Below are 24,783 nucleotides of genomic sequence, written 5' to 3'. Positions count from 1 at the left end.
GACTCCATTACTATTAATGAATTAATATGTTGTGTTGTGCCACTATGTTCCATTATCTTTACCAAACCATCCCTCCTGTTGAGGCACGGCAAGGCCCATGCCTCACAATCATTGCCCAGTACCACTTATACCAGGGGTCGGGAACCTTTTTGGCAGACAGAGCCATAAATGCCCATTTTTAAAAAATAATTTCCCATGAGAGCCGTACCATTTCAACAAAACGATTGGCTAAATACAATTAAATGTATGTATTTTAATTAAGACCAACGATTTTGTGGGTGTACTCATGTATTATTTTTAATAACGTTTTTATATTGAAGCCTAGAAAAAAAAAATCACCATTAATGAGACTTCTGGGGCTGCATCGTTTTGCTGATGGCTTTGTAGTCCGGTTGATATGCGGTGAGGTTGAGCTTCATGCAGGCGTTGAGTCTCTCATCAGTCATAATGGCCCGATTGTGAACGGTTCTTGCTGACAGAGGCATGTCTTTTATCCATTTGGGTATCTTTTCTTCGTCAAAAAGTTCATTAGCCACATCAAGCATAAATGTTGAAATACTCACCATCAGTGAATGGCTTTCCGTTCCTCACAATTGCTAATGCGCCAGCAAAACTAGCTCAATTAAAGTCACCTTGTCTGGTCCATTCTGTTGCTGTTCACTAGCTTGGACCTTCCTCTGGAGCTCTTCACACATTTTCTTTCTGCTGTCCCCACCAGTCGAGTAGAGTAGACAAAATCTTCCAGCGATGAACGCCACATCCTTCATGGACGCGAACCCCCGACCCAACGACTGAAGTCAAGGGGAAGCTTCCTCAGCCATGTCCAGCCCCTCACAACATCTCAGGGAGAAACAAGACTCCAGCTATGGACGACAAAACTTCAAAATGACCCCCCTCCCATTGAAATGGTAATCCCCCTTCTGAAGATTTCCTACCCGGCTCAAAAGCATCATGGGTCCGGTGGAAGACACTCAACCGCCTGAGAACAGGAACAGGCAGATCAAAAGTTGCTATGGCCAGATGAAGCTACAAAACCGGTCCGACCCTCTGTGAATGTGGAAAAGAGGACCATACCATGCAGCACTGCCTTGTCTACCCTCTACTACCCAACCCCTGCAGCTTAAAAGAGCTCGCTGAATTCAATGACAATGCAAAAGACTGTGTAAAGACTATGGGAAACTGTCATCTGACTAGCACTTCAAAGACACGAAAAGAAGAAGAAGAAGCTGGGTATTTGGTTGCAAATGTAGCATGTCGTGTCTCAAAGTAGCGCTTGATATTGGAGCGTTTCATTGATGCAATTTTGTCATTGCATATGAGGCACGTAGCAGAGCCTCCTCTCTCCACAAATGCGAATTCTTCGGTCCACTCACTATGAAATGTTCAGTAATCATTGTAAGTGGCCGTGAGTTGTGTGAATTAAGCACTGTCACTTTAAATTTATTGTGCCTTGTAACTTCCTTGTGCGCGCCAGCGGTCAAGCTCAGAGAAAGACGAGACCTCGAAGAGGATAGAAGCAAGATCTTTCAACGTCTTCTCTTCGCTGTTAATGAGTGTTTATTTTTGTCTCATTCCACTCAGTGTTGGTTAACAGTGTTATTGTGTGCCTTTTTGTGCCGTTTAGCGATGGAATCATCGGCAATTTTAGTTTAAAAGAAGACTGGTCTCTTTCTGTAGCTAGCAACGTTCATGGCTAACTAGCTTTGCAATGGTATTGGTGGGAGCTTTCCAAGGATTCCCCTTAGTACCCTTGATCAGCGGAGTGAGTTTTCACGGTGTTCGACGATGTAGGTGCCTATGCACACTTCTTCAATAAACTACACTAGTTCGGAAACACTTCAAGCCTGTTCCTTCAAAATCTTGGGTTGCTACAGTGAAAACTTGTCACGTGTGCAGTGAAAACCCGGCGTGTGTGGAGTGAAAACTTCCAAAGACTTCTGCATGTATCTGCCGTCCTCCCTTCTTGTGGTAGAAGACCACCATCTACTGGTCATCAGGATTAATTCTTCAATCAGCACTCAGGCAAGATCGGTCCATGTAGTTTAATGGACAATAATAGAAAGACTGTTTGGACTTGAAATACAGTACATTCATTCATTGGACTGTGGTTACCTTCATATAAGATTAAGGATAAAACAGGGCCCCTCCGCGAGTCGTCACCTTATCGTGGTGGAGGGGTTTGCGTGCTCCTATGATCCTAGGAGCCATGTATTCGGGGGCTTCATGCCCCTGGTAGGGTCACCCATGGCAAACGGGTCCTAGGTGAGGGGTCAGACAAAGCACGGCCTCCACGCACAGTTTGGGTTCCGGTACAAACCCTCTCGAGAGGGGCTGGACTCTCTTCCACTCTGGAGTTGCCCACGGTGAGAGGCGTCGAGCAGGTGTGGGTATACTTATTGCCCCCCGGCTGGGCGCCTGCACATTGGGGTTCACCCCGGTGAACGAGAGGGTAGCCTCCCTCCGCCTTCGAGTGGGGGGACGGGTCCTGACTGTTGTTTGTGTCTATGCACCAAACGGCAGCTCAGAGTACCCACCCTTCTTGGGGTCCCTGGAGGAAGTGCTGGAGAGCGCTCCTTCTGGGGACTCTATCGTTCTACTGGGTGACTTCAATGCTCACGTGGGCAATGACAGTGAGACCTGGAAGGGCGTGATTGGGAGGAACGGCCCCCCTGATCTGAACCCGAGCGGTGTTCTATTGTTGGACTTCTGTGCTCGACACGGATTTTCAATAATGAACACCATGTTCAAACATAAGGCTGTCCATGTGTGCACTTGGCACCAGGACACCCTAGGCCGCAGTTCGATGATTGACTTTGTAGTCGTGTCATCGGATTTGCGGCCGCATGTTTTGGACACTCGGGTGAAGAGAGGGGCGGAGCTGTCAACTGATCACCACCTGGTGGTGGGTTGGCTCCGATGGTGGGGGAAGATGCCGGTCCGACCTGGCAGACCCAAACGCTCTGTGAGGGTCTGCTGGGAACGTCTGGCAGAATCCCCTGTCAGGAAGAGCTTCAACTCCCACCTCCGGCAGAGCTTTTCCTACGTCCCGGGGGAGGCGGGGGACATTGAGTCTGAGTGGACCATGTTCCGCGCCTCCATTGTTGAGGCGGCCGACCGGAGCTGTGGCCGTAAGGTCGTTGGTGCCTGTCGTGGCGGCAATCCCCGAACCCGCTGGTGGACACCGGCGGTAAGGGATGCCGTCAAGCTGAAGAAGGAGTCCTATCGGGCCGTTTTGGCCTGCGGGACTCCGGAGGCAGCTGACAGGTACCGGATGGCCAAGCGGAACGTGGCTTCGGCGGTTGCTGAGGCAAAAACCCGGGCGTGGGAGGAGTTCGGTGAGGCCATGGAGAATGACTTTCGGACGGCTTCGAGGAAATTCTGGTCCACCATCCGGCGTCTCAGGAGGGGGAAGCAGTGCAACGTCAACACTGTTTACAGTGGGGATGGCGTGCTGCTGACCTCGACTCGGGACGTCGTGAGTCGGTGGGGAGAATACTTCGAAGATCTCCTCAATTCCACCTACACGCCTTCCATTGAGGAAGCAGGGCCTGGAGACTCTGAGGCGGATTCGCCAATCTCTGGGGTCGAAGTCACTGAGGTAGTTAAAAAACTCCTCGGTGGCAAGGCCCCGGGGGTGGATGAGATCCGCCCGGAGTTCTTAAAGGCTCTGGATGTTGTGGGGCTGTCATGGCTGGCACGCCTCTACAACGTTGCGTGGACATCGGGGACAGTGCCCCTGGATTGGCAGACTGGGGTGGTGGTTCCCCTCTTTAAGAAGGGGGACCGGAGGGTGTGTTCCAATTACAGGGGAATCACACTCCTCAGCCTCCCTGGTAAGGTCTATTCAGGGGTGCTGGAGAGGAGGGTCCGTCGGGAGGTCGAACCTCGGATTCAGGAGGAGCAGTGTGGCTTTCGTCCTGGCCGTGGAACAGTGGACCAGCTCTACACCCTCGGCAGGATCCTCGAGGGTGCATAGGAGTTCGCCCAACCAGTCCACATGTGTTTTGTGGACTTGGAGAAGGCGTTCGACCGTGTCCCTCGGGAGGTTCTGTGGAGGGTGCTTCGGGAGTACGGGGTGCCGAGCCAACTGATAAGGGCGGTTCGGTCCCTGTATCACCGATGCCAGAGTCTGGTCCGCATTTCCGGCAGTAAGTCGGATTCGTTCCCAGTGAGGGTTGGACTCCGCCAAGGCTGCCCTTTGTCACCGATTCTGTTCATAATTTTTAGGGACAGAATTTCTAGGCGCAGCGGAGGCGTTGAGGGGTCCGGTTTGGGGACCTCAGCATCGCGTCTCTGCTTTTTGCAGATGACGTGGTGCTGTTGGCTTCTTCAGGCCGTGATCTCCAGCTCTCGCTGGAACGGTTCGCAGCCGAGTGTGAAGCGGTCGGGATGAGGGTCAGCACCTCCAAATCCGAGTCCATGGTCCTCGATCGGAAAAGGGTGGAATGCCCTCTCCGGATCGGGGATGAGATCCTGCCCCAAGTGGAGGAGTTCAAGTATCTTGGAGTCTTGTTCACGAGTGAGGGGAGGATGGAGCGTGAGATCGACAGGCGGATCGGTGCAGCGTCGGCAGTAATGCGGACCCTGTACCGGTCCGTTGTGGTGAAGAGAGAGCTGAGCCAAAAGGCAAAGCTCTCAATTTACCGGTCGATTTACGCTCCTACCCTCACCTATGGTCACGAGCTATGGGTCGTGACCGAAAGAACGAGATCTCGGATACAAGTGGCCGAAATGAGTTTTCTCCGCAGGATGTCCTAAAATCATTCTGTTCTCAAGAAGAACTAGAAAATTACAAAGTAGAAATCCAAACTAATTACAATGTAGTTAGTGACTGCTACGAGCACATTCAGCGTAATCATCTAGCCACCCCAGACATCGCTAGAATGAATGTCTCTCTGAGAAACAAATCCAGCGTCAAACGTACACCCGTGACTTCATCCTGGTCGACAGATCCTACATTCCGACTTTGAAGACAGCTTTGCAGTGGCCTCATCTAAAGCACCTCGCAAAGAGACTTCCACCATTGAAAGACTGCGAAGTGGGACTGTTGATTGCAAGCAACTGCCCGTTGGCATTAGCACGCCTAGAGGTTGTCACAGGAGGTGAAAACGATCCATTCGTTCAGAGAACTGAACTCTGCTGGAGCATTGTCGGATCATCCAACCCACACCTGGATCGCCAGGGAAACCAGAGTTTCGTCCATCGAGTTGCAGTAAAAGAGATGCCAGCACCATCAGCCATTGACGTGCTGAAGGTGTTGTAGTCGGAATTTAACGAGAGGAAGTATGGAGACAAAGACAAGTATGTGTCACAAGATGATGTTCGCTTCATCCAGCTGCTGAGTGACAACAAAGGGAAGATGGACACTACGAAATGCCCCTACCCTTCAAGAGCACAGATCCTCCTCCTCTGCCAAACAATAATACGTTGGCAGAAATCCGACTGCAGTACCTGAAGAAAAAGCTAAAGAATAACAAGCAGTATTATGTTCAGTACAAGTCCTTCATGGAGGAAATGATCAAGAAAGGTGATGCAGAGCCAGCCCCTACAACGGGAGAAGAGCAGACCGAATGGTACATACCACACCATGGTGCGTCCCACCCCAAGAAGCCCGAGAAGCTAAGGGTCATCTTCGACTGTTCAGCAAAGTTTCGTGGAGTCTCATTGAATGATATGTTGCTCACGGGACCTGACCTGATCAATCCCCTCCTCGGAGTACTCTGTCGCTTCAGGAAGGAACCCGAAGCCATCATCTGTGACATCGAGAAGATGTTCCATCAGTTCTACGTGTCTTCTGAACTACGGGACTACTTACGGTTTCTCTGGTGGGAGGGTGGAGACTTGGAAAAGGAGCCTCAAGAGTATCGCATGGCTGTTCACCTATTCGGTGCCGCTTCGTCACCCGGATGTGCCAACTTCGGCCTAAAGTACCTGGCTCACCAACACAAAGATGATTATCCAACAGCGTCAGCCTTCATCGAAAAGAACATCTACGTCATCAGTGTCCCCACCATAGAAGAAGCCAAAGAGCTGCTCGCTGATGCACAAGAGTTGTGCAAGAGAGGAGGTCTGCGTCTCCACAAGTTCAACTCAAATGACAGAAATCTTCTGGACTCTGTGGACACAGCAGAAAGAGCAGTGACATCCGAACCCCTCAACGTCGATCTACATGCCGCACTAGCAGAACGTGCACTCGGAAGTCAGTGGTCACTCAAAAATGACAACTTCAACTTTGATGTGAACCTACAGATGAAATCCTCCACGCGCCGCAGTCATCACTTCCCGATCCAGTTGGATTTGTGGCACCATTCATCCTAACTGGAAAATGCATACTTCAGGAGCTCTGTCGCAGAGGCATCACATGGGATGACCCACTTCCTGAAGACTTAAGCCCACGGTGGGAGGAATGGAAAGAGGGTCTCCAAAGCCTAAAGGAAGTTTCCATACCAAGATGTTACCAACCACAAGACTTTGGGAAAACTGTTACGAGAGAACTCCATCACTTTACGGACGCAAGCAACCAGGGCTATGGCTCCTGTTCATATCTGAGAAGCAAGAACAAAGATGGCAAAGTCTACTGCAGTCTCGTGATGGCAAAGGCCAGAGTTGCACCCACGAAACTTACCAGCATTCCAAGACTCGAACTCTCAGCAGCGGTGGTCGCTGCGAGATCAAGTGTCATGCTAAGAAACGAGCTTGAGATGAAGATTGATGGAGAGTTTTTCTGGACTGACTCCCAAGTGGTCCTATCTTACATCAGTAATGAAACAAGAAGGTTTCGTGTCTTTGTTGCCAATCATCCTTTTATCTAGCCCGTGAAGACCAATTAAATTGTGACCAAGTGCAGTCTTGGCGGAGTCCAACCCTCACTGGACACGAATCCGACTTACTGCCAGAAATGCGGACCAAACTTTGGCATCGATGATAAAGGGACCGAACTGCTCTTATCAGTGGGCTCGGCAACCCGTACTCCCAAAGCACCCCCCACAGAACCTTTCGGGGGACACGGTCAAATGCCTTCTCCAGGTCCACAAAACACATGTGGACTGGTTAAGCGAACACCCATGCACCCTTGAGGATCCTGCCGACATATCTGGCCCCCGGGCCTTGACTTTCACACCTAGGCTCTAGACCAGTGGTTCTTAACCTTGTTGGGGTACCGAACCCCACCAGTTTCATATGCACATTCACCAAACCCATCTTTAGTGAAAAATTTAAAAAAAATATGTTTTTACTGGTGCACAAAATAAGCCATGCATGGTCATCAACTTGTTCAAAGAACAAAACCAACACAATGCATGTGCTCAACAAACTACATACGTGCCAATCAGTGTGCCTTTGCAAGACTAGTTCAGAAATGCGTTATCATGAATCTACACGATAAATCAGGTGTGTTCGGACCTCCGCAGTGGAGGCTCTGCCGAACCCCTGAGACAGACTCACCGAACCCCTAGGGTTTGGTCGAATCCAGGTTAAGAACCACTGCTGTAGACCCTGCGGATGTCTTTTTGGCCCTCGGGGTCACTAAAAGTCTAGCGTTTTGCGAACGAAGATTTCGGGCCGGAACGTAAGGTACAACTAGGTTGACGAGATACGACGGCACTAAGCTATTCAGTATTTTGTAGGTTAATATAAAAACCTTGAAGTTGCATCTTAAATAGACCGGAAGCCAATGTAAATTGGCTAATGTTGGGGTAATGCGATAGTTTTCTCATCTGTGTGAACAGTCTTGCTGCAGCATTTGTATCAACTGTAGACTTTTAATACTGGACTTGAGAACACAAGAGAACAATATGTTCCAGTAATCAAGGCACAACTTAATAAACGCATGTATAATAATTTCCACATCACGAGTTGAAAGAGTCTGAAAAATCTGAGCAATATTACGGAGGTGAAAAAACGCAGTTCTCATTCTGTTCTTAATGTGTTATAGAAATGAGAGAGTTTGTTCAAATATAGCACAGAGATTGGTTCCAGTACCTCTTTGGGTGACCAATTATCAACATCTTGGTTTTATCTGGGTTAAGACGTAGGAAATTGAGAGACATCCATTTTGTTAATCTCAGCAAGGCATGCCTCAACATTACAACAATCCCACGGATTTGTCATCAATAACAGCATATACTGTATAATTGGGTGTCATCCACATAACATTGAAAACTAATGTTATCTTTACATGTAACGTCCCCAAGTGGAATCATGTAAATGCTAAATAGTATTGGTCCCAGTACCGATCCCTGCCGGACACCACACGTAACATTAGTGAGCTCAGAGGTTGTGTTGCCATGGACCACGCGGTGGGTCCTGCAAGATAGATAAGAATTAAACCAACAAAGTGCTGACCCTGAAATACCAATGCAGGTTTTAAGGTGATCTAATAAAATATTGTAATCAAATAATGGTACTGATGAGATGTTTGAATCCATAGCTAAGAGGATATCATTGGTCACTTTAGCAAGTGTTGTCTCTGTGGAGTGGTTAGCTCTAAAACCAGACTGAAACAGTTCAAATCGATTGTTAGTGACTATTAAGCTGCTGCGCTACTACTTTTTCAAGGATTTTTGCTATGAACAGGAGAATTGAAACCGGCCTATAATTACTGAGACGATCCGGGTCAAAGTTTGGTCGCTGAAGTAGCGGTTTACTAATAGCGGTTTTAAAGGCTGTTAGCACACTACCAGAGTAGACAGACAGAGTAATTATTTTTAAGACGGATGGTCCTAAAATCTGAAATTATTCTTTAACGAGTTTGGGTGGAAGCGGTTAGAGTAAGCACGTTGTTTGTTTAGCCGCGCTAACCAGTTGTGTAAGGCTTTCAAAGGACACATTTTCAAAATTTGAGAGGGATATCGCATGATTCTCAGCTTCTGTAATCGGCGATCTTGACTGAGTGAGGAATGGTGATTGGGATCTCATCCCTAATGGATTGAATCTTTCGAGTGCAAATTTTCATGAACTCGTCAGCTGAGTGGGAGGAGCTACCAGAGGTTGGCTGCCGTAGCTACGTATAGCTTTACCACCGTATCGAATAAGTATTTAGTATTGTTTTTATTGAGACCAATAATTCGAGATAAATAATTTGATTTTGCTAAAACGAGTGCTTTTTTGTATTTCAGGAGGCTGTCACACCATGCCTGATGAAGTTTTAAGACATAGAGGCGCTACTGAGTCGATGGGGTTTAATTATCCGCATTGTGAGATTATCAATTAAGTGGGAAATGTTGCCAGTAGCAGTAACTCAGAGAGCGCAGTCACAGTTATGGAGTAATATTACGGCTGTGATACTTTGATTGTGCTCCTGTCGTTGACAGAGAGCTAAAATTTAATTTTAATTTTATCAGGTAGTGGTCGGACATAACAGTAGTGTATGGCAGCACCGTTATATTTGAGGTTGCCAATCCTCGGGATATTACCAGATCTGAAGTATTTCCATTTTTATGTGTTGCTGCCTGTATTGCCTGCGTAAAATCGAGCATATCAATTATTGTCTGAAACACCACAGTAAGTGGCTCTGATGGTAAATATATAATTATTGTTATCTGCATTTGTCACCAGGTCAGACATAAATTCTGAAAATTCTTCCAGGAAACCAGATTAAGATGGACGATAGATAACAGCGAGATAAAACGACAGCAAAATTGTGGATCGGACAACTATAACTTTAAAAGTTGAAATGCGTTAATCAAACAAAGGCTGAGTCTAAGATCGGAATTGGAGATAAGGGCTACACCACCATCCTTCTTACCAGGACGCGCAACATGCGAGCTTACAAAATCTGTAGGTGAGGCCTCATTAAGCGGCAGCAATTCATTATGTTTTAACCAGGTCTTGCAAAGACCAAAAATGTTAAGATTATGGTCTGTAATGAGGTCATTAATGAGTAGCGCTTTCATGTGGAGTGATCTAATATACATAAAACTGAGTTTGAGTCTAATCGGTTGATAGATTTTGCTTAATTTCTTAGTTTGCTACACCTTCTTCTGACTACTTACGCCATTTTTGATGAGTGGTAACATGGGAGCCTCAAAACAAATGACCTGAAAACAAAGATTGTTCAACGTTATGGTTTAGGGCAAGGGTCGGGAACCTTTTTGGCGGACAGAGCCATAAATGCCCATTTTATAAAAAGAACTTCCCGTGAGAGCCATACCATTTAAAAAAACGATAGGTTAAATAAAATTAAATGCATGTATTTTAATTAAGACCAACAATTTTTTGAGTGTACTAATGTACAGTGGGGGAAATAAGTATTTGACCCCTTGCTGATTTTGCAGGTTTGCCCACTTGCAAAGAATGCAACGATCTATAATTTTAATCATATGTACATTCTAACAGTAAAAGACGGAATCCCAAAGAAAATTCCAGAAAATCACATCATATGAATTTATAAAAATGGATAACCGTCTGATGAGGAAAAACAAGTATTTGAACCCCTGGACAAACAGCATGTTAATATTTTGTAGAAAAGCCATTATTGGCCAGCACAGATGTCAAACGGTTTTTATAGTTGGTGACAAGCTTTGTGCACATTTCGGCAGGGATGTTGGCCCACTCCTCCCTGCAGACAGCCTCCAAATCATTCAGGTTCCGAGGTTGTCGCCTGGCAACTCGAATTTTAAGCTCCCTCCAAAGATTTTCAATTGGATTCAGGTCTGGAGACTGGCTAGGCCACTCCAGAACCTTGATGTGCTTCTTCTTCAGCCACTCTTTTGTTGCTTTGGCGGTGTGCTTAGGATCGTTGTCGTGCTGAAACACCCATCCTCGACCCATCTTCAGCTTTCTCACTGAGGGAAGGAGATGTTGGTCCAGAATTCTACGATACATGGCCCCGTCCATCCTCCCCTCAATACGATGGAGTTGTCCCGTCCCCTTGGCTGAAAAGCACCCCCAAAGCATGATGTTGCCACCACCATGCTTGACGGTGGGGATGGTGTTCTTTGGGTTGTACTCGGTGTTCTTTGCCCTCCAAACACGACAAGTTGAGTTGAGGCCAAAAAGTTCTATTTTGGTCTCATCTGACCACATCACCTTATTCTAGGCCTCTTCTGAGTCGTCCAGGTGCTGAATGGCAAACTTCATGCGGGCCTGTACAGGGGGACCTTGCGTGCGCGGCAGGATTTCAATCCATGACGGCGTAGTGTGTTACCAACCGTTTCTTTTGCAACTGTGGTCCCAGCTGCCTTCAGTTGATTCATCAGTTCCCCCCTTATGGTTTTGGGATGATTCCTCACCATTCGCATGATCAGGGAGACCCCACGAGGTGAGATCTTGTGTGGAGGCCCAGACCGAGGGAGGTTGGCGGTGGTGTGGTGCTTCTTCCATTTCCTGATTACTGCACCGACAGTTGATCTTTTCTCTCCAAGTTGCTTTCCGATTCTCTTGTAGCCCATCCCAGCCTTGTGCAGATCAACAATCCAGTCTCCAGACCTGAATCCAATTGAAAATCTTTGGAGGGAGCTTAAAATTTGAGTTGCCAGGCAACAACCTCGAAACCTGAATGATTTGGAGGCTGTCTGCAGGGAGGAGTGGGCCAACATCCCTGCCGAAATGTGCACAAAGCTTGTCACCAACTATAAAAACCGTTTGACATCTGTGCTGGCCAATAATGGCTTTTACATGCTGTTTGTTCAAATACTTGTTTTTCCTCATTAGACGGTTATCAATTTTTATAAATTCATATGATGTGAATTTCTGGAATTTTTGGGGGGATTCTGTCTCTCACTGTTAGAATGTACATATGATTAAAATAGTAGATCGTTGCATTCAGCAAGGGGTCAAATACTTATTTCCCCCACTGTATTCTTTTTAATAACATTTTTAACGTCGCCAAAAGAGCCATATCTGGCTCGCGAGCCATAGGTTCCCGACCCTTGGTTTAGTGGAAGGATGTAAAAAGCTAGCTCAGAGATTTCAGCTGTAAGTTTCCACTGAGGAACATAGTGAGGAAATGGAAGACCACAGGCACAGTTCTAGTTAAGGCCTGGAGTGGCAGGCCAAGAAAAATCTCAGATAAGCAGAGGCAAAGGATTGATTGATTGATTGATTGATTGATTGATTGATTGATTGATTGGTTGGTTGGTTGGTTGGTTGGTTGGTTGGTTGGTTGGTTGGTTGGTTGGTTGGTTGGTTGGTTGGTCGATTGATCGATTGATATCTTTATTTCGAACATCCAAAACAAAAAACAAAACAAATAACACTCTAAAGTGCCACATATAAGTCCATACAACAAACAAAAAATAAACCAACAAACAGAAAAAATAAACAAATAAATAAATAATAATATTTATACACAAGTAAATAAATCAATAAAGAATGCTCGAAAAGGAGTAGGAGGAAGCATAGCTTTTTAGATTCCTACCCCTTTCTCACTTTATCCATTAAACCAATGATTCAACATATACTGTAATTCTACAACAGAACACAAGTAGACACACTTTCACACTTATTTTTCTGTTTCATTTTTACTTGTTTGTAGCCCTTTGGGACTTTTGGCCTTTGTACCTGCTTTAACCAGTGATTGTTTTTGCTGCTGATTTTAATATGTAAATTTTGTTTTTTTACAGGCAAATGTTTAGATCGCTCAGACTTGCTCCACAAAGTGTTCATATCAAACTGTGACACCAGGAAAACGACTCAAAGGTGGGAAATAAACAACATCATGGCTGTATAAAGACTACTCAACTCATGGACTACACTGAAGGACATAGATAAGCACCAATTATAGAATGCATTCATGCATGCTTTGACTGGGATGTGGTCGTTTAGATCTGAGCCTTTCGTGTGTCAAAAAATATGGCATCTCCTTCTCACTACCATTAGAAAAAAGTAATTCTGGGTTATTGATAAAAGTTACGGGTTAAGAATATTTACCAGCCTGTTATGTGCTTGAAATGCCTTTCCTGTGGCTCTATTTTATGCTACTGTGTGGCATTGGGTCTCGCATAAAATGATTGTTTTTGGATGGACTTTGACTTTGACTTTACTCCTCAAAATTGCATACAGAGAGTATTTTGTGCCATTTCCTTCCTATGAGATCAAATTTAGCAAAAGCCTGAATTTCTAACGCCTCTGATAACATCTAAGCAATTATTTTAAGATGGTGTTTGTGTTGAAAGTAACTTTTTTTTCCGTCCATGATCTGCTTGAAAAAATTGCTTGTGGTGACCAGTCATAAATATTTAAAGGTTTCAATAATCTAAAACCTGGCTCTGGTGTCTTATTTTTTGTCCTTTATTATAAATCTTTATTATTTGTATTTTCTGCCAGTCTGTATGCTCATTCTGCCTCTCTCTGAACATTTGGTTTGTAGGAGTGGGCCAGATTTGATAAAGTGAAGGGGCCCGGGGGCCAGTGGTATTTTCGGACATTTTTTAACTACAAAAATTTCATGCAAATACACACTGTTATAAAACAATTTTCATTGTCACAATTGTCTTTATTTTTCAAATGAAAAAATAACCAAATATAAGCCACTCAGGCAGATGTGAACAACTCTAAAAACACAAATTCTGCCTTACATTCATATCTGAAGAGTTAGATAACATTGGACAAACTGTATGAAATACCTTAAATTTACATGAGTTTAAAATTATTTTTGCCTCATGAACATTTTAAACAAGAGTTATAAGTAATGCAAAGTTGTTATTATTAAAACTTAACACAACTATATTTTGCTGTTGTCATTTACAATATCATTCAGAAAGTAATAGTTTGTGTCACATCTACAGGTTCATAACATCAACAGTATTAACAAGGCCACTTCGTAGCTTGCTTTAGTAATACTTACTTTTGATTCACAGCCCCGTGTGAAGAATCACTGTTGTGATGCCAGTTCAGCTTGGAGCTGCTTAACTTTATCTGCACGGTCACTCCCTGTTAGCTTGTCATATGTGTCAGCATGTTTAGTCTTTAGGTTGAAATCCTTAAACAAGGCAACCTTCTATTTACAAATTCGACAAACACAATTGCCTTGATTTTCAGTGAAGAAGTATTGTAATTCCCATCTCTCTGAAAGCGACGGCCCTCAATGTCAACTTTCCTCGTTTTCTTTGCAGTCCGCATGGCAGAAATGAGCGGAGAGGGGTGCGCGGCACGGATGCAGACTGACATTATCAAAGTGGTGCTGCCACCTTTTGGTAAATGAGGAATTATGGTTTCAAGTTTCATGATTCTTTTTATTCAGTTTAACAGTGCAGGCGGAACATAAATAATACATTATAAGATTGAAGCTACCCTAAATGGTTCTCATTTTGCACTTAACGTTTGGTACACTGCAACAACCGTATTTTCCACACCATAAGGCGCTTTGGGTAAAAAGGAGCAGACTCAATTGCGGGGGCTATTCTGTATTTAAGTCATGCATGCCATGACTTAAGGTAAGCGGAAAATGTCATGGGAGTAAGACAATGAGTAGTTCATTCTACGATTTAACCATTGTCAAATGCGCACTTTTTATCAAAGTGGCACCGGCTTCCCGGTAACGGGTTCGACCAGCCGGGGTGAGGGGACTCGTCCGTAATCTAACCACCCAAGTTAAATTAATTCTACCAAAATCTGTCAGGGATGAGTTGAGCCAGGGCGACCAAATGCAGCTTGAACCAGGATTTATTGCAGGGAAAAGGAGTTGGAAGGGAGGCAGGTGGGGAACCGACGACACAGACGGGAGGAAGACTCACGGCCAACAAAACAGACAGACTGACCGACATGAAGTCCCCTTGGACAAGGTTAAAATTCTGACCGTGAGCCTTCAGACAGACCGAGGGAAAACCAGATGACAAGAACAGGAACACTGGGCACGAACAGGAACGGACACAACAGTAGACACCGACAGGGAGAAACACACGGGCAGGGCTTAAATACACAGGGTAACAAGAGGAAGCAGGTGACAGACATTACGGTAACGAAAGGGGTGTGGCCGAGCGAAGTGCAGGCCGAGCGTGCTGTGGCACGGGCGTGACAAAAATCAATCTAATTTCTTCACGACGCCAATCCCTCTCAAGTCACCCGAAGCGCGTGCCGAGTAAGTCAATTCGAGGCAAGTCTTCGAAATGACCGCGCCATAATGATGGCCCCCCTCCGGTTGTTTGATGCTTTTGTTATGTTACGGATATTTTTAGATGTCTTTGTTAAGACCTCAACGATTCGTTAATTTACTAGAGCTCCCTCGCCCTAGCTGAGCTCAAGATAACTACTTTGAACCAGATCTGACAATTCCTGATGTTAAGGATTAAAGCTGTCTTCACTTTAAAAAGAATTGCACGGATTTAAAGAATGACTATAATAGGGGAATAAAAACATTTTAAAGTTGTAATTACTGCACATAAAACCATGCTCAACATAGTTACTACGAAATATCGATAACCGAATTAAGGTTTAAGAAGAGATTTAATGAATAAGCAAGCAAAAGAATTACAAGTCGAAAAAGATAAAGAAAACAAGACTCACCCACTCAGAACAAAAGAGGAGACTAAAGGTCTAAAAAGCTATTTGGTTGAACAAGTCGAGTGATCAGCTCTCCTTTGTTCCAAAATCCGAATTCTGTTTAAAAAGAGGAAAGGTCTGGCTGAGAGGAGCGTACCCAAAAAAATAAAATTGGCGACTTCCCCTTTCTGCCCGGAGCGGCTGTCTCCTCTGCCCTCCTCGAAGCTTAAAATTTGACCAAGTCCAATTCGAAGACTCTGGAAATTCATCTTAGTAGATTTTGGTTCAATCTCAAAAAGAATGAAAAATCCATCTTCGTTCTTTTACTCCGGGCAGTGTCACGGCTATCGCCCTGACAAGGAAGAAGCGCCCCGCTCTGCATTCGGGCAACATATTTATAGGCTTCTGGCATTACCTCATTGGAATATGTAGGTGAAAGGTCAGAATCCCTGCACCACTGGTTGTCTTGGCAACCTTGCTTCAAGCAGCAACCACTGCACCCGACAGCCATCGGCCACCGGATGCAGATGTTTTCTGTTTTGCTCGTTCTTTCCCTATTAGCCCTTGATGTCTCCTCTCAACTTAATACATTCAGGTATGGATGGAACACCAATGTTAAATACAGGTTGGACAAAACATTGCAACATTAATCACATATATATTGTCTAATAAAGATCTATCTCAACCCATAATAGTACTTAACATAATAATGGGTTCCTCCAACTTAAACAGATATATTGATATTCCTCAAGCTGTTACATCTTAAAATTATGGCATAGCAAACTCGTATTCCAAAATTGTGCATTGCTATGTGTTTGAACAGGTCGTGTCTTCCCAATTGCTAACAATTTAATTTATTAGATTTGTTAATTTCCATCAGGTCAACCCCTACGTCAAGCTTTAACACCATCTCCTGGTAAAATGTTGGAACTACTACATGTTTTGGGATAGCCAATGTGCTTGGGCCAAATTCAATACCTAATTTTACACCATCTTGTACCACCATGCCACTTGACACCATGTAGTCAAGTCAAGTCAATTTTATTTGTATAGCCCTAAATCACAAACAGTCTCAAAGGGCTTCACATAGCCAAAATTGACAATTATTCTCAAAGCATCCCCTGATCTTAAGCTCCCAAAAGGGCAAGGAAAAACTCAAAAACCAATGCCAGGGGAAAATGAGAAACCTTGAGAAGGGACCACAGATGGAAGGATCCCCCTTTCAGGATCACCAGGTTGTAATGGATGCAGAGAGTGCACAAGTAATACATAATATGAAAATCAATGAAAAAATGGATGTCGGAGGTGCCATCGATTGTCCTGGCAGTCTCTTCAAGGGGGTTGAGCTGCAGTTCCTTCACCTTGAATTGGTCCCCGAGAATCCAGCGAGCCGCTATCAGCTTTTGGGCCACCTAGCCCCCTCCCCAGCCGGGGAGGGGGTGGGCAGAGAGAACAAAACAAACTCCGGCCAAATCGGCCACCACGTTAGTTAAAGGCCATCTCATAGAAATGTGTCTTTAAACGTGTCTTAAATGTTTCTACTGAGGTAGTAGTTCTAATATCCATTGGTAGGGCATTCCAAAGCTCTGGAGCCCGAATAGAGAATGCTCTAGACCCTGCAGACATTTTCTTGGCCCTCGGTATAACTAAAAGACTAGCGTTTTGCGAACGAAGGTTACGAGACGGAACATAAGGTCGACGAGATATGAAGGCGCTAAGCCATGCAGTGATTTATAGGTTAGTAGAAGAACCTTGAAGTCACATCTTAAATGGACCGGGAGCCAATGTAATTTGGCTAATATTGGGGTAATGTGATCAAATTTTCTTGACCGTGAGAGCAGCCTCGCAGCGGCATTTTGCACTAACTGTAGACTTTTGATACTGGACTTAGGAAGACCAGAGAATAATACATTACAGTAGTCCAGGCGCGACGTGACGAACGCATGTATAATAGTTTCCGCATCCCCGGTCGAGAGGATAGGACGAATCTTAGCAATATTACGAAGGTGAAAAAACGCAATCCTGGTTATATTCTTAATGTGTTTTTGAAAGGAGAGCGTTTGGTCAAATATTACCCCGAGATTAGTTACCGTATCACTCTGAGTGATAGTACGGTTATCTATAGTTATAGTGGTTTCCTTAAATAAGTGTTGATAACGAGTAGGACCAATTATCAACATCTCAGTTTTATCTGGGTTAAGACGAAGGAAGTTGAGAGACATCCATTGCTTGATCTCCGCAAGGCACGCCTCGAGATTACAACAGTCCCGTGGATCTGTCATCGATAACGGCATATATAATTGGGTGTCATCCGCGTAGCATTGAAAGCTAATATTATATTTACGTATTATGTCCCCAAGCGGAATCATATAAATATTAAATAAAATCGGTCCGAGTACCGATCCCTGTGGGACACCACACGTAACATTATAAAGCTCAGAGGACGTATTACCATGGACCACTCGGTGCGTCCTGTCTGATAGATAGGAATTGAACCAGCTTAGTGCTGACCCTGAGATACCAACACAACTTTTAAGACGCCCTAATAAAATATCGAAGTCTACAGTGTCAAAGGCAGCACTAAGATCGAGTAGTAACAATACAGACGACGTATTTGAATCCATAGCTATGAGGAGATCATTAGTCACTTTAGCAAGTGCTGTCTCTGTAGAATTATTAGCTCTAAAACCAGACTGAAAAGAGTCATATCGATTATTAGCGACCATGTAATCAATAAGCTGTTGCGCTACTACTTTTTCGAGAAGTTTTGCTATGAATGGGAGGTTTGAAACTGGCCTATAATTACTGAGACAGTCCGGGTCAAGATTCGCTCGCTTAAGTAGTGGTTTAATAATAGCGGTTTTAAAGGCTATTGGCACTATCCCAGAGGAAACAGACGCATTGATTATATTTAAGACGGACGGTCCTAAAATTGGAAATAATTCTTTAAGTAGTTTGGCTGGAAGCGGGTCGAGTAAACATGTTGTTTGTTTAGCCGTACTAACCAATTTTGTAAGCATTTCAAGGGACACGCTTTTAAAATTTGAGAGGGTTGTTGCATGATCCCCAGCGCTAGTAACCGGCGGAGCGATTGGCATGGTATTCTTGATCTCGTCCCTAATGGACTCAATCTTTTGAACAAAAAATTTCATAAACTCGTCAGCTGAGTGGAAGGAGAGTTAGCTTTGCCACTGTATCAAATAGGTATTTAGGATTGTTTTTATTAAGATTAATGACTTGCGAAAAATAACGAGTTTTTGCTAAAATAAGCGCATCTTTATATTTCAGGAGGCTGTCCTTCCATGCCTGATGGAAAACCTCAAGTTTGGTTAAACGCCATCTGCGCTCATGCTGTCTACATAATTGTTTAAACGTACGTGTTTCATCTCTGAACCACGGAGTTGGTTATCTACGGCGAGTTTTCAGACGTAGCGGTGCCACAGAGTCGATGGCTTTTAATAATGTTGCATTGACTTCATTTGTAAGATTATCGATAGAGCCGCTGTATGCGGGAAACATGGCGGTTGCCGGCGACAGTAACTCAGATAGCGCAGTTGCAGTCATGGAGTTAAAATTACGGCTGCTATAATTTTGATTGCTCTCTTGTCTTTGACAAGGAACTAAAATTTCAAATTTTATTAAGAAATGATCAGACAGAACAGTAGTGTATAGCAGTACTGCTATATTTGAGGTTGCTAGTCCCCGGGATAATACCAGATCTAAGGTATTTCCATTCTTAGGCGTTGCTGCCTGTACAGCTTGCGTAAAACCAAACGTATCGATTAAAGTTTGAAATGCCGAAGTCAGTGGTTCTGACGGTGAATTCATGTGGATGTTGAAATCACCCATGATAACTATATTATCTGCATTTGTCACTAGATCAGCCACAAATTCTGAAAATTCATCCAGGAAGCCAGAGTAAGCCCCGGGTGGGCGGTAAATAACAACAAGATAGAATGACGGTAACGCAGTGGATCGCACAATGAGAACTTCAAATGTTTTAAATACGTGAATTGAGCGAGGCCTAAATCTAAGCTCAGAATTTGAGATGAGGGCGACACCCCCACCCTTTTTTCGAGGACGTGCCACATGCGAGCTCACAAAATTTGGAGGCGAGGCCTCGTTAAGTGGCAGCAGTTCATTAGGTTTTAACCAGGTCTCGCAAAGACCAAAAACGTTTAGATTATGTTCCGTGATAAGGTCATTAACGAGAACTGCTTTCGTATGAAGTGATCTAATATTCATAAAACCGAATTTAAGTGTAATTGGTTGATCAGGGTGCGTATCTATCGAAGGATTTTTAAACGGGATGCGAGTAAAATTGTGTTCTCTAGGCCTAATATCACCTCTCAAAAGTTTATTAGGGCGGTGGGATGAAACGACCGTGGGAATTTGATGATGACTATTTGTTACACATGTGAAGTTATCTAAAACAGGCAGCGTTTCATCAGCAAGACCGGTCGGGACGGAGTGATTGGATTTGTCTACTACCCCAGTAGAAAGTGTGTTTATGTGTACTGCAGCACTATTTAAACTGTCGCGCTCTAGTCTACACGAGGAGCTATGTGTATGCTGAAAGTCTAGCCTAGCGCTAGTTAACTTTAACTTAACAGACTCCAAACCCATCCTCACAGGTGGTCTAATCACCTGTGCCCTGGTCTGCTCTAGGGTGACCTGTCATGAGAGGCTCAAACAGTAATCTATATTCCTAGAAAGAGTGAAGGCGCCTTCACGGTTAGGGTGAAGGCCGTCCTTCCTCAGCAGGTCGGGGCGGCCCCAGAAGGATGACCAGTTATCTATAAAATACAGTCCCTGCTTTTTACAGAACCCAGCCATCCATCGATTAAGGGAGACTAATCTACTAAACCTCTCATCAGTGCCTCTCCCAGGCAGGGGGCCAGAGACAAATACTCGATGCCGACTCATCTTTCTGGCAAGATCACAAGTCCTCGCTATGTTTTTCTTTGTGATCTCTGATTGTCTCATCCTAACATCATTGGAGCCGATGTGTATCACTATTTCCGAGTAGCTAGTGGTGGTGAAACTACGCTGTTGACTAGGCCTATTGCGAGTCAGCTCCCTAAGATTAGCTTCTATGTCGGGTGCTCTGCCCCCAGGAATACACATTACCGTGGCTGGATTTTTAAGCGTAATGTTTCGGGTAATGGAGTCGCCTATGACCAAAGTGCGAGGGCCAGTAGACCGAGATGACTTTGGACGGCTATGCGTCTTACCTGGCTCATCGCGATTAGCAAGCCGCTTGGGGCTAATGCTAACCGGGCTAGCGGGCTGACTACAGCCCGCGTCTGTGTCCGCCGCAACTACTGTTATCGCACTATTCTGCTCTAACTGGCGGACACGTCCCTCTAGCAGAGACAACCTCTCTAAGAGAAGGGTGAAGTTGGTGCACGAAGCCGTACATACCTCTTGGTCCGCTGCCATACTTTGTGTCCGAAGAGCGACGATCTGTCAGAACAACCCGGAAGTCGGAAGTCCTGACAGCAGCCATGTACTCTACTATACTCACATTATTGTTAATCAATATTCATACGCAGGTGAAGCGGGAGCCATGCTCCCACTGCAGAACTTCTGTTCGGAGGTGGTCAAGCACGAATAGTAATAATATTAATAATAATAAATTATATTTATATTGTACTTTACATTTTAAGAAAATCTCAAAATGCTACAGAAACGTTTTTTTTTTTAAAAAAGAAATGTCTTAAGACCGTTTTTAAAAGTCTCAAACGACTGCGGTGCTCTCAGGTGGACTGGGAGGGCATTCACAATGTGGGTGAGACAGAGCAGAATGCCCAGTCTTCCATGGAACGGAGGTTAGTTTTGGAGGTTTTGAGGAGGTAGGTGTTTGATGAGCGGAGACTCCGTGTGGAAGACTGGAGAGTGACTAGTTCCTTAAGGTAAGAGGGTGCGTTGCCATGGATGCATTGATGGGTTAGCAGGGAGATTTTATATTCAGTCCGAAAGGAAATGGGAAGTCAGTGCAGTGATTGGAGGATAGGTGTGATATGGTCATATTTGTGCACTCTCATCAGGATCCTAGCGGTGCTGTTTTGGATGTATTGGAGCTTTTGAAAGCTCTTGCCAGGGATCCCGATGAGAAGTGCATTGCTGTAGTCGAGCCTGGAGGAGCGTGGACGAATTTTTCCGTATCCTGCAGTGATAGGGTGGGGCGGAGTTTGGCTATGTTTCTGGGTGGAAGAATGATGTTTTACAGATGTGTTTGATGTGGGCCTTGTAATTGAGGTGGGGGTCCATTCGCACGCCAAGGTGGGTGACGACGAATGACAGCGGAATGTCCTGACCAAGAGAAAGTGATGGTTGTTTTGGGGATGATGTGACCTGGTGTGGAGTCCCCGAATAGTCACCCGTCCGGGAATGAGCTAGGACAGGGGTGGGCAAACTTTTTGAGTTGCAGGCCGAATTGGATTCTAAATTTTGACTGGGGGGCCGAACCAGGAGCAGATGGATGTAGTGTTTGTGTGAAGTATTATAAATGACATGTAAAGGTCATTGCATAAAAGGTTTTGGCCTTTAGTAGGTAGTAAAGCATGGATATTAAAAAAAAGCTTTTTAAAAACAAATGCATTTATTAGCAGCATTAAACAAAATATTTCACCCAAAGACTACTATCAGTGATTCTCATTAAATACGACACTGTTATTTTGATTTTCCATCACTTCAGCGGCTGCAGGTCAGATTTATGAAAGATGTTTTTCTAATGAGGCGAATTCACATAAAACGGCAAACATTCCGACCAAATACATCATCTTGAAGAATCACTGAAAGAATACATCTAAATAAAGTAATAAAGAATCAAAACGGCAAGACGGTGACTGATATCTGAAAATCAGAGCAGAGCTTTAACTCACAAACACCTGGTGACAGAGGTGAGGAAACGGCAAACACTTCCTTAAAGTCGGCCTTAAAACCTTTAAAAGTTAAGATTAGTCGCAAACAGGTGGTGCATCAATGTCCTTGAACATCCTGCATTGTTTGAAAATGAGAATGGTCGCTAGTTTCAATCCCTGCTATTTGTACAAATTATTTTCAAAATGCTTTTTTTTTACAACAAACTAGAGAAACTCCCCTTCATTTTCAGTGGGAACAGTGTTGTTGGTCTCCCTTTTTTTGCTAGTGCTAAATAGTCTGGAGTAAAATTTGTTGTGGCAATTCTTAGGATAGAGTCGAGGTGTTGGTCCGTTAGCCTAGCTCTGTGACGGGGCTTGTTGATGTTCACGTGGCTGAACGTCTGCTCACACGCGTCGGTAGAGCCAAATTGTCCACTCTTTTTTAAACACTCGGTCGGCTCTCAGTGTCCGCCTTTCTTCTCCTTGGGCCACTCATTTTAATGTAAGGATTCCAGGGGAAGGTTTGTGCGTGCGTGGCTTTAGCGTAAAACTGTATCTGAAAGCTCAGCGTGCGAATCACGAGAATGCTGACGTCACAGCCCACACTCAAAATTCGGCATTGAAAGAAATAGAGCGCGGAGTGCGCCGGGTCCGTACTACTGAGTACGTACACACACTTGTGAGTGTGCAAAGATCTTTCTGACACGGCTTCCGGGAGTAAATGCGCGGGCGGGCGTTTCCCCATCTACTGGGGAAACACAGTCATTGCAGGGAAAATGACAAAAAAAATGTTTCATAATACAATTTATTCAGGTCTGGCGGGCCGGATTAAACGACCCCATGGGCCGGATGTGGCCCGCGGGCCGGATGTGGCCCGCGGGCCGTAGTCTGCCAATGGCTGAGCTAGGACCAGGCTAGTCACGGGTTGCTGCCTTCACACGATGCTCAATGTCCCAGGTGACAGCAGCGACCATCACTAACTTGGGCAGAATAGTGGGGGCCATGTCCCTCTCCTCCTCCTCGCCAGGGAACGCGCGAGACAGCACATCGGCCATGACGTTACGAGAACCTGGGCGATAAGACGTTAAAATTAAATCGGCTGAATAACAGTGACCATCGGGCCTGGCGAGCATTGAGGCACTTGGTTGCCTTGAGATACTCAAGATTCCGGTGGTCGGTTCAAACAATGAACGGAATTGGCGCCGATAAAAGTTGGTAAATCCCAGGAACTGCTGAAGCCTTTTCCGTGTTTCGGGGATCGGCCAGGTTTGCTACTGCTTTCACCTTGTCTGGGTCCATTTCCAGGGAGCCCTGGCGCACCACGTAGCCCAGGAACATGCGTGGAACTCGTCTCTGCACAGCCCCCCGCTGCAGCCGTTGAAAACCTTCCTTTCCCTCTGTTAGGTTCAGATTCAGCACAAGGATCAGCAGACAAAACCAGTGAGACAGAATGTTGATCTTTACTCGCGAGGAGTGCATCCAGACTTACAGCAATCCAAAATACACTAAAGGTCTTGTTTACACTCCTCTCTTTTTATTAAGGAATGCCCTACCTACAATGTGAGACTAGCCCCTGATAGGTGGGGGGGAAAGCGTGGGCTAGTCTCAAGAGTGAAGAAACGAGATTCTATGTGAAACTAGAAGTCGCGGACAGGATCCCATGAGAACCGAAAAGTGAATGTTATGGGAAACAAAGTAGTCATGAGAAAAGAGTGCATAGACAAAATGACATGTGCAGACATCAACAACTTTCTTGGATTCCCAGATGTGTAGAAGGTCAGGAAGCTCCAGACAGCATCGTTTGACTTGCTGTGGACTGGGTGATGTCTGCAAGACGAAACAGCAAGCATTCTGCGCAATAACTTTATTAATAAGTACTCATTAGGGAATGCATGATAACCTATATATACAATTTATCTAACAATTCCCCCCTGTATTATCATAAGTTCCCGGAGAACAACTCATCACCCATATGGCCACTTCAAAACGATTTTCAGCCGAGGGATCACATTTCGCAAGAACTAACTTACACACGGGAGGAAACTGAGTCATAATCGGCAAAGCTAGGGTCAAGAAACAAACCGGACAGGTTTACCACAAAAGAGTCGTCGACCGGGTCGTCACTAGAGAAGGAACCCGCGTCGATCGAAAGGTCATCCCTTTGGAGCAACGGGAAAGTCTCAGCTGGTGGAGAGATAGCAGTTGTAATTAGTCTGTTAATTAGGGATCGGAGACAAGGGATACAACAACATCCACACAAGGTCAAAATGGCAGAGAAAACGGCTATGGAGACCAGGGCAGAGGAAACCAGGGTGCGGTACTTTCCGAACACGTTCAACCAGTCGGTCCAAACCTCTGTGTTCACCCCACTGTGCTCCTTCATCTTCCCGTTCAAGGTCCGCAGGCCCTCAAGGGCCTGGGACAGGCTTCCGCCGGCTGCAGTATTATTCGGAATAAACGTGCAACATTGCTCACCGAACATGGCGCAGACACCGCC

At 45.0% G+C, this 24,783-nt stretch overlaps 1 protein-coding gene across 19 annotated transcripts in view; it reads left to right on the top strand.

Annotated features, from left to right (window-relative positions):
• Nucleotides 1-13,201, top strand: part of galnt7 (UDP-N-acetyl-alpha-D-galactosamine: polypeptide N-acetylgalactosaminyltransferase 7) — a 309,242-nt gene extending 296,041 nt beyond the window's left edge. For all 19 annotated transcript variants that reach the window (XM_068650742.1, XM_049721363.2, XM_068650729.1 and 16 more), the window contains one exon: nt 12,564-13,201. In XM_068650742.1, coding sequence (XP_068506843.1) covers nt 12,564-12,618 — 55 coding nt within the window. In that variant the 3' untranslated portion in view covers nt 12,619-13,201. The remainder of the gene's footprint in view (nt 1-12,563) is intronic.
• The last annotated feature ends 11,582 nt before the right edge of the window (nt 13,202-24,783 follow it).

The sequence above is a fragment of the Syngnathus scovelli genome, chromosome 5, assembly GCF_024217435.2.
Source record: "Syngnathus scovelli strain Florida chromosome 5, RoL_Ssco_1.2, whole genome shotgun sequence".
In the NCBI taxonomy this organism is placed as follows: domain Eukaryota; kingdom Metazoa; phylum Chordata; class Actinopteri; order Syngnathiformes; family Syngnathidae; genus Syngnathus; species Syngnathus scovelli.
The sequence above is the reverse complement of the archived record's forward strand: the minus strand, read 5'-3'. Positions and strand labels throughout refer to the sequence as shown.